Genomic DNA, 11,080 nt, shown 5'->3' with positions numbered 1-11,080 from the left:
TTTATTTCTTGAGTAACTTCTAATCTACATCCGGAAATGTCTCTCAACAAGAACGGTACTATATATCATTTTTGTCTTCCCTTCCAAAGATGTAGAACTTGGTTTCAGATTGACGTAATACGATTCCACAAGTTACGCCTATATACGTACAAGCTTATTTAGTCTTATGAAAAGTTTAGTTGGCGAATATGAATTATATGGTGGGTATGTATTTGTGATGCACTAACATGAAGATCTGTATGGATTATAGAATGTTGATGGCTACGTATTATTGATCAATATACTCGCTTCGTTTCAAAATATAGGATGTTTTAACTAAAACACGCAGATTAAAAAGTCTTTACTTTTAACAAGTTCAACTAATCAAAAACAATACTGCATAATATAAAATAATAAATTAATCTAAAAGTTGCATAGAAACTTGAAAACATCTTATATTATGAAACAAAAAAACTTCTCTAAAACATCTTATATATATGAAAAAGTCTAAAAATTAAGATGCTCAAGCTTTTACATAAAGAGTTAAATTTTCAACATTTTCTCAAATCTTTTCGTTCTAACCAATGACCTATTTTTTCGTGTTAATAATCAGTGGCCAAGTTTATTATTTTAATAATGTTTTTTATGCCAATAATTTTAGTAGGGTTAGAAACATGCTCAAGCGTTTTGACATATGAATTGTGGAAGGTAATGGATGGTGGTTTGATATAGTATGAAATTAATTGCAAAATATAGAGTATTAAAAAGAATCCCTTAATTAAATCAGGTCTATTTCGCAATTTATCGCTTACTTAACTACTCCCTCTGTATCTCAAATATTGATGTTATATGATTTCTTTTTATCCCATAAAGATTGATGTTTTATCATTTTTAATTAATTAATATTAAATTTTTGCAAATTTCAAGAAATATTGTCAAAAAAAAAAACTTCAAGAAGTGATCATTAAGAAAATTCAATAGTCATTGGTTTATATATATATAGTACTTTTTAATAAGAAAATAATATTGTATTTAAAATTAATAATCATTATTTCTTAATTTTTGTGAAATTCCTCAAATTTGATTATGTCATCTCAACTTTTCCGATATTCTAAAAAAAGGCATATCATTTGCTTATAATTTGGTGGCAAAAATATGCAAACAGTAATTTTTGAGGAAATAATCTTGAGGAAATATCGAGGTGACCAGAAACATTTGTGGATGTTTGATAGATTCTCATGATCCATTGCTTGTTCTCGAAAAGACATTAACCATCTTCTTTTTGCGTATGATTTACCTTCTAATTAATGACCGCATAAGAATATTAATAAAATTAGAAAAAATGTAATATAACCCACGATTAAAACAAATGATAAAGCACAAGTCATAATAATGGAACACAATGAGGTTAGTGGGTATACGTCAGCACCCCGCAATAGCAAGGTTCAAACTGTAAGTAAGTTAACCAATATATACATACATAACTACATAAGTACTCTATGATCATATAGCCCTTTGTCTTCATGCAATCTTTGTTGTCTTTTTGACAAAAATAGCAACTACATTAATTATTACTTACTCCATAGTGTATTTTATAAACAAGGTAGATAATATAGAGGGTTTATTTTACTTTCTCTCTTCCCGAGCGTCATTCTCTCCCTCTCCCAAACACTAAAACCCTAATTTTTTCAGATCTGTGATTGGGAAGTCACTACGATGGTTGGCGCTTCTCGCTGACGCCGTCACTGGCTTCTCCTTTTCATTTGTGTTGTAGTTTTTTGGTTCTGCAATTCGTTTATCTCTTGTATTTCGTTGGAGAAAAGCTTATTGTGGTAGAAATGGTAGATCTTCACGGCGAGGGTGTTTGATTATGTCGGTGGTCAGCTGCTCCAGAGAGGGTTGTTGTTGGGTGTCCGAGATCTATAGATCTGGCGGGCGCTCTATTCTTGTTGGAGGATCTCGAGATTTGGTTTTCGTGAATCCATGGCCATGGTCTCGTCTGTTTCTGCTGTCCGGTAAGCCAGCCGTTTCTTCTTCGACGTTTTTGCTAGGGTTAGATAGAATCGCTTTAGTTGGTTGTTGTTAGTGGTAGATTAATGGTGGTCCTTAGTAGTATTGAGCAGTTTTAGTTGCTTTCGATTGGGATGTTTCGGCTCCTTTCTAAGCAGAGGTTTCGTTTTGTTTGAATGTGATGGTAGAACCTTAAGTTTGCCGAGTTCCTTCCTCTTCTTGTTGTTCATAGTGGGTGATAGTCTTCTCCGTTTTCGTCGATCTCGTCTATGTGATTGGTGTTCTACGAGAAGTTAGGCCTCGCTCCTCGCGTTTTGAAGACTTCTAATTTGACGTTCTTTGGCGTATCAACGTCGTCGTCGCTTCCGGAAGTGAGTGGTCTTGCTTGCCGTATTATAAAGTCCCTGGTTCTTAGTTACGAGAGATCGACTCTCATCGTGTTAGGAGGTGGTTGATGTTATTCTTGAGTTGGTCGTGGGCATCCTTGGTAAATCTCATCCGTTTGTGCGTTAGAAGAAGTTCTTTGCTCTCTTGGTTCTATTGTTTATGTTAAGGTTTTATGGCCGGTTGCTTTTTCTTAGATTAAGGTTGTTGTTTGTTATCAAATGTTCTGTTATGTATGGTTTTTTAGTGAACTTTGTTAGTTTTCGAGGAAATCTTGTTTTCCTCCGGCCTTTGACTCCGGGGACATTCTTTTAATCCGCCGGCTTAAGTCTCCTTTCTTTTGGTCATAGTATTCCATTTTGCATTCTACTTTGGTTGGAACAAAATGTTTTAATAATAATACCAGTTNAAAAAAAAAAAAAAAAAACAAGGTAGATAATGTTTTGGTGGAATCCACATTAGTTTAACATTTTCTTAAGAATAGCAGAATTCGTATCTCGTAACTGATTAGACTAGAGCAATACCTTAATTCATATAACATCAATATTATCAAATCATATCTATCTTAAAAATCAGTGAAATGTGTAAAAGTCATTAGACCGCATTACTTACTTGTAAAGGAGTGACAAATTTTACACACGCATAGATATCAATCATCATACTCGTTAAAAGATAAATTACTTTTGTGATTTACACTTCAATCTACAGTCTCAATGAATTTATATCTTAAAGCTAAAACCTAATAGTATTAAATACTGTATATGATTCGGCCTTCGTCAGTTAAAGAAAAGTAACAAATTACAGTGGGAGTGCTAGCTGCCTAGCTGGATTATATTGCACAAATAGGGTTATAGGAGTGCTCAAGTGAAATATGTGATTCTGAATGATTAACAACTGTTTGTTTACTTGATAATATAGATAAAGAATATATGAGGAATATTCGGTTTGTGATTTCATATCAACAGGTCATAATCAGTCGAGTAAAGTTTTTTATTTCCTTCAAATTGCTAAAGTATTTTCTGGACCCCTTTTCCCAGCAAAATTACTTTGTAAACGACCCCAAAATTAGTAGTTACCAGTTATAAACTCACCAATAAGACAAATATTCATGTCGTGAGAACGAACAAACATTAAGAAAATCTATTCATGTGGAATCTATGACAATAATGGTAAGTGCATTGTGATTGTAAATGACTCAGAAGCCCACAATATCATATTCATATCTATTGATAAACAGATTGCAAACGGATTCTAAACACCATAAGAAAACGAATCCAATGTATGATATAGAAATACCACAAAATTAGTGTGTATATTTTTTGTTTTCGTTCACTTTTATCAAAAATTTAATTAGTCCACGTACATTAAGACTAGAAATATTTTACTAGTGTAATTTATTGATTTTTGAAGAGATTTTTCTAGAGCTTATTTCTACTTCGAGGCAAAAGCTATTATTGTAGGGCAAAACCCAAAACCTAATAACAGACCAATCCAGACCTACACTCAATAATAAAAGCTAAGTGACCAATGACGATCAAGATGAGCCATAAGTATATATATGTTGTAGTTTATTTTCGTTATCAATATGATGTAGTATCAACTAAATTCCCAATTTTCGCAATTATTCTTCTTATTGGTGGTGACAATTCATATTAGTCAAACGTGTAATGTGACACTCACTGTAGGAAATAAAGTAATGTGGGGTTTAGGCACTGGTCAAGGAAACAATGATTTGTGATAGGTCCCTGCTTATATATATATATATGGTCATATACACATCGCTCGTTTTCTTATATTATCATAAACCTACAAACAAAAATATTTTACCGAATGTTTTTGGACGGTATTTGAGTTATGTTAAAGACTATCATATTTAAAACTTCAACTTTTTTGGAAAATTAAGTAACATACTGGGAGTATATGGGGTTTGAATGAAAATTAAATTATCAATTCTATGTAACTGTAAATATTCGACGAAAGACATAAACGTATCCACTTTGAAAATTAAAGTATTATATTTATGACTTTAACTTTCATGTTAGATTAAACATTCTGAATGTTGGTTCAAATCAAATTTAGGTCACTAATTCTAAACCGGACATTGATTAAAGAGATAAAGAGGTCTCTGTCTGGTTTGAAAACAGGTTTACAGAACCCTCTAAATCAGAGGAAGGTGTTCACTTTTGTTGATCCTCCTTAGGGCCACTACAACAACCAGAGCAACAACTCTTTTTACTTGTCTCATCACTCTTCTGCAGCAAGCCAACTTCTAGATCCTCTGCGTCATCCTCCTCAAGCTTCACCGGTAAACGAAGAGAAGAAGGGGAAGCACGGTAACATGTAGACACCGTTTCACGCTCATCACGTAGAAGCAACATACTATTAATAATCACAAGCAAACAAGTCCCTGCATCTGCAAGAACAGCTGCCCAAACCAGAGGGTAACCTGCAAAACCAAGCACCATAATGGCTCCTTTTATACTCACAGACAAAACCACATTCTCAATCACTTTCTTGTGACTTCTCTTCGCTAGTCTCATCCCTTTGGGGATCTTCCTTATATCGTTTGACATAAGAATGATATCTCCTGTCTCTGTTGCAAGTGCTGACCCTGAGATCCCCATTGAAATGCCAATGTCTGCTTTAGCTAAGGCTGGTGCATCGTTAAGCCCGTCTCCTACCATCATTGTAAGTCCTTGGCTCTTGAACTCATCGATGATGCTTGCTTTGTCTTGTGGAAGAAGTTCAGAGTGAACAATATCCAAAGCATTCCCTAACTGTCAAAATTTTAACTCGCTAATTATATGACTCACAAAAATAGAGAGACAGGGGAATGGTTAGATAATGACTCTGCTTCACCTGTTCTTGAATAGACATGGCTGCGTCTTGGTTATCTCCTGTGAGCATTGCAGTTTTGATGCCTAAGGCCTTTAGTTCCTTGAGAGCTTGAGCAACCCCATATCTACAACCGTCCAAAAGGTTGAAACTTCCAACCAGTTCTGCTCCAGTGTATATGTAACCAATGGTCTTACCCCGCTTCATACTAGCTTCAATATCCGGAACTTTATGTAACATCCCAAAGAGAATAGATCTTTCAAAGGTTAGATAGATGAAAAGCAATAACAATACTTAGAGACTTCTCAAAAAACGAATGTAACTTCAGTTGAAAAGTTCTGAGACCTGTCAAGCATCCAGCTCTCTGTGCAATTCTTTTGTTTCCAATGTAGATATCTTGACCATCTATTCTCCCATAAACTCCTTCTCCCGGAAAATTTTGAAAGTTGTCGACTACATCAGGCTTAGGCTCAACAGAAACTGATCTTGCATAGTCAATAAGTGCCGCTGCCATCGGATGACTTGACTTGCTCTCAATGCTAGAGACCCTATGAAAACATCTCAAAAGTTTCTAACCATCCATATAATCCTATACACTGCACCCTAAAATTTTTATTTTTGATGGGACAACTATGAACATACTTACTTACCAGTAAAGCAAGCTGTGAAAATTGATGTTGTGAGAAAGAGACCTAAAATCCGAAACCATGAACTCAGATTTTGTAATAGTTCCTGTTTTGTCAAAAGCAACGGTCTTGATCTTTGCCAGGGTCTCTAGACAATCACCAGTTTTGATTAGAAACCCGGATGTGGCTGCCTTAGTGAGAGCACAAAAGGTAGCAACAGGTGTGGATAAGATAAGACCACATGGACAACCGCTTACTAACACTACGAGTGCTAAGTGAAACCAATGGCTGAGGTTATGGACCTTTAACAAAGCCGGGATTACAGCAAAACATGCTGCTAATATAACAACAGCTACATAAACAACAATAACAACAAAATGGAATCAAATCATGTTTCAAATGAGAAGGAAGATTGTATATATATGATTCTTGATTTCTTACCTGGAGTGTAGTAGCGAGAACATTTGTCTATAAACCTTTGAGTTTTGGTTTGTCTTTTCTGTGCTTCTTCTACAAGCTTAGTCATTTTAGCAACTACGCAGTCTCGGGCTAAAGCTGTAGTTTTCACCTTTATATAACCTTAAGATAACACAAGTCGTGGGAATGAGCTAGCTAGGATCACATATATATATGAAGACCAAGATAAAGATTTTGTTTGGTACCATTAAGATTTATAGTTGCAGCCAAAACAGTTGACTCTCTGTGTTTGGAGACAGGAAAGGACTCTCCTGTCAATGTTTTCTCATCCACATCACAGCTTCCATCCACCACAACTCCATCGATAGGTATACTTTCTCCAGCTTTCACTGAAACAACTGTGTTGATCATAACCTCATCTACACCAACTTCTAGTCCAGTTTCTGCTATCACTGCCTTTCGCGGCGCTAAGCTCATCAGCGATGACATCACTGTGCTTGCCTGAAAACAATTGTTACTTCAGAACAATGAATCAAGTAATAAATACATAACTAATTAATGTTTTTTCATGTTGTTATTGCTATGATTTTTTCTATGAATGTGTTACAAGAGTATACAAAAGCTAACCTTTTGAGCAGCACTTGACTCAAGCCAATCTGCAACTGAGAATAGAAACACAATTGTGGCAGCTTCCGTGAAATCTTGCATACATTCTGTTGCTACCACTGTTAAACAAAATCGACCAAAATATAGATGCATTACCTCACCAATAAAACCTCTCCTTCAGATCATTCCAAGTGATGATGACTCGAGAAAGATTGATTTTTTTTTTTATATACCAGCAATTAAAGTGAGAGCATTGATGTCAAGCCTGAACCTTGTAACCGAAGCAACAGCTTTAGCAAGGATGGGGAAAACTCCGGCCACCACCGCAACAATAGCAAACCATTCAAGCGGACCATAGAAGTACTTGAAGAAGGAAAGAGCAAGCAACACACCAGAAACTATTGCAAAAGGACTTGGCCATTGACTCTTTAAGCTTGTATCTCCGTATGGTCTCACACTTGCTTCTAGTCATGCTTGATTCAATGCCTTCACTGTCAAGAAATTAGGGTTTAGTTGACTTTAAAAAAAAAACACAAAACTTTGGCTTCACCGATGGACCAATGATTTAAAACGACGAGACAAAAGTCAAAACGGCGATTGAAAGAATAATATATTTTTATTGATTTACCGATTTGAAGCTGAGAGATCAAGAAGGTGTCGTGGACAACGATGACTGTTCTCGAAGGGACGATGACGGAGAATTCTATAACGCCGTCAAATGGACGGAGAACGTCTCCAACGATAGAAACCTCCGATGAACAGCAGATTCCAACGACGTCGAAGTAGCTCGTTTGTATATTCATTTTCTTTGTCTCTTCACCTTCCACCATCGTTTTGCGTAAGGTACCGGACAGGAGATACGTTCCCAAGGAGGAAACTTACTTTTTCAGTCTCTCTAAGGAAATAAATATATCAAATTTCCGTAGAATGATATTATTTGTTGATTTTTTCTAAATATGTCAGTGTTATCAGATTGCGTAGACATAGTATTGTTTTTTTTTCCTTTGTCAACTTTTTAATATATACAAAATTTTTTTATATTTTACGCATTGTAGAACCAGCGTCACCAATAAGAAAATGAAAAAGTGGTCAACTATAGTTTGAGAAGTGATCGTCTATATATACTTCTTCCGTTTCAAAATATAGCATGTTTAAACTAAAGTATTCAGATTTAGAAGTTTTTACTTTTAACAAGTTCAACCAATAAGAAACAATATTGCATCTCCTCTGTCTCACATAGTTTGATGTTTTAGAGAATAATCTTTGTCTCTCAAAGATTGATGTTCTGAATATTTTTAATAAATTTTTGTTTTAATAATTAATAATGTTGTAGAATGTATGGAGTGGAAAAGTGGGAAAGTGAAAAAGTATCAGAAAAATAAATCATGGGAGGTCATAAATAAAATAAAAAAATCATCAGAAAACAAAATTAATCATATATTCCTTTTGTCTTAATATGTGTGTAAAATCCTAAACATCAAACTATGTGAGACAGAGGAAGTACTAAACTAATCTAAAAGTAGCATAGAAACTTGAAAACATCATATATTATGAAACAAAAAAATTCTCAAAAACATTTTATATTTTAAAACGGAGAGAGTACTATTTGAAACCGATCCAATGGGCCGTGTAAAAAGAATACATGTACATGCTCAACCAAAATAGCTGTTGGCCCTGAACGACTATGTAAATGGTAGTTGTTCGTAATTAAGTAACATATCAAAGGGTAGCTATGAGAAAAACCTTGCTACCTACCGAGGCAACCGATTTATTTATCTTTGTTGGACCCCATAGTCTGAACCGTGATGCTCTGCATTTACAAAACTACCCACGCTTGTTGTGTTACATTTTTTTTAGTATGAGACGGAATCAAAAATTAGTCCTTCTCCAATCTTTTCTTTAAGAAGAGACAAACCAAAATCCTTGTTGGTAGGTCCAATCCTTCATACTACTTCTTTGCTAAAAGATATCCTCAGAATTGAATTGAATCAATTTCTTATGCAAAGGAATACAAAAATATGGTAGCAGTTTTTGTCAGAAGAACCATTTAAAAGTAGTTTTTATTTATGATAAGTGTTTTTTTTTAATGCGTCATACTACTAATTTTTTACTTCATGAGAATTGTTTTTTTTTTTTTTGCAATTAGACTAAAGACTTTTAACAAGGTTTATGAAATAATAAACTAAACAAAAGTTGTGCGTTAGTATGTTCAAGTCTTTCGTTAAAAAGTTTCAGATATGAATAAACAAAACAAAATTGCATGTCCTAACACCAAACTAATAAATAAAAAGTGAAACAATAAGACAAAACAAAACACCATTCATTGACTCATTGAGACTGCTGTCAACAAAATGTGAATAAACCAATCACATTGAGAGTTGAGATTTTAGCAATGTTTTCACGCCTGGCCCGGACCGGCCGGTCCGACCGGTTAACCCGCGACCCGGACACTTCACCGGTTCGGGTATAGTGCTAATAACCGGTAGTAATAAACCCGGCAAAACCCATAAAAACCCGCTATTAACCCGCGACCCGGTGAACCAATTGACCCGGCCGGTTACCGGTTAAAAAAAAAATTACTTGATTTTTGGAAAAAAGAATAGGGTTTTACAGTTTCAATCAATTATTTTTAGAACCTTTTAGCTTAGACGGCGTCACACGACTCAAACACCTCCCTCTCGTCTTCAACTTCTTTGCCATCTTTCATACTTGCGTAAGTTTAGGGTTTAGGGTTTAGGGTTTACTCTGCTTTTCTTGTGGTACTCTGCTTTAATCGTGACTACTCTGCTTTTTCACATATAATACGTTAGCCGTTAGGTGTTCCTGTGTCATAATTATTCATCCTGATGTTTGCATATATATTAGCAAACGATCATGATCCTGTCCATATGTCTCAAATCTGTATTTTTTTTTCTCTTTCTATGTTGTGAATTTAACAGGAAATGGTAACAGAGGAAGATGAAAACTATGAAGAAATAGCAGCTGCAAATCGTTTAGTCCGAGGAAAAAGTGATATTGCTTGGTCGTATGTCATTCAATCAAAAGACGTAAGAGGAAAAACGATTTTGGAATGTACCTTTTATCACAAAAAAAATTAGGAGGTGGAATTAATAGGATGAAACACCATCTTGCTGGCGTGAAAGGGGATACAGATGCATGTTCGAAGATTACTGCAGATGTGCGATTTAAGATAATGAACGCACTGAAAGAAATTGAGAGCAAGAAGAAGAAAAATATTGTTTTGGATGATACAAACTTAGACGGTCCTGAAATTCATGATGTTGATGGAGATGATATCGATGTTGGCCCAAGTCAAAAGAGGAGGAAACAAGAAATTGATCTACATGAATACTTTAAAAGAGGTGTGCGTGATCAGACTCAACCTACTATCAAAGCATGTTTGCAGAGTAAAGAGATAATNAGAAACCCGGATGTGGCTGCCTTAGTGAGAGCACAAAAGGTAGCAACAGGTGTGGATAAGATAAGACCACATGGACAACCGCTTACTAACACTACGAGTGCTAAGTGAAACCAATGGCTGAGGTTATGGACCTTTAACAAAGCCGGGATTACAGCAAAACATGCTGCTAATATAACAACAGCTACATAAACAACAATAACAACAAAATGGAATCAAATCATGTTTCAAATGAGAAGGAAGATTGTATATATATGATTCTTGATTTCTTACCTGGAGTGTAGTAGCGAGAACATTTGTCTATAAACCTTTGAGTTTTGGTTTGTCTTTTCTGTGCTTCTTCTACAAGCTTAGTCATTTTAGCAACTACGCAGTCTCGGGCTAAAGCTGTAGTTTTCACCTTTATATAACCTTAAGATAACACAAGTCGTGGGAATGAGCTAGCTAGGATCATATATATATATGAAGACCAAGATAAAGATTTTGTTTGGTACCATTAAGATTTATAGTTGCAGCCAAAACAGTTGACTCTCTGTGTTTGGAGACAGGAAAGGACTCTCCTGTCAATGTTTTCTCATCCACATCACAACTTCCATCCACCACAACTCCATCGATAGGTATACTTTCTCCAGCTTTCACTGAAACAACTGTGTTGATCATAACCTCATCTACACCAACTTCTAGTCCAGTTTCTGCTATCACTGCCTTTCGCGGCGCTAAGCTCATCAGCGATGACATCACTGTGCTTGCCTGAAAACAATTGTTACTTCAGAACAATGAATCAAGTAATAAATACATAACTAAT

At 35.3% G+C, this 11,080-nt stretch overlaps 1 protein-coding gene and 1 pseudogene across 2 annotated transcripts; both read right to left on the bottom strand.

Moving 5' to 3' along the window:
• LOC104717189 lies at nucleotides 4,410-7,710 on the bottom strand (annotated as a pseudogene). The gene is made up of 9 exons (XR_756180.2): nucleotides 7,486-7,710; nucleotides 7,091-7,348; nucleotides 6,879-6,976; nucleotides 6,497-6,752; nucleotides 6,276-6,413; nucleotides 5,859-6,186; nucleotides 5,554-5,756; nucleotides 5,233-5,435; nucleotides 4,410-5,150 (listed from the first exon to the last, which is right to left on the bottom strand). The product of XR_756180.2 is annotated as a cadmium/zinc-transporting ATPase HMA3-like (transcript).
• LOC104720057 (putative inactive cadmium/zinc-transporting ATPase HMA3) lies at nucleotides 10,236-11,013 on the bottom strand. Its single transcript, XM_010438027.1, has 3 exons — nucleotides 10,770-11,013; nucleotides 10,549-10,662; nucleotides 10,236-10,459 (listed from the first exon to the last, which is right to left on the bottom strand). Exons 1-3 carry the CDS (start codon nucleotides 11,011-11,013, stop codon nucleotides 10,236-10,238), a joined length of 582 nt encoding a protein of 193 aa, XP_010436329.1.

The sequence above is a fragment of the Camelina sativa genome, chromosome 10 (assembly GCF_000633955.1).
Source record: "Camelina sativa cultivar DH55 chromosome 10, Cs, whole genome shotgun sequence".
In the NCBI taxonomy this organism is placed as follows: domain Eukaryota; kingdom Viridiplantae; phylum Streptophyta; class Magnoliopsida; order Brassicales; family Brassicaceae; genus Camelina; species Camelina sativa.
Note: the sequence above shows the minus strand (reverse complement) of the source record. Positions and strands in the feature narration are given on the sequence as shown.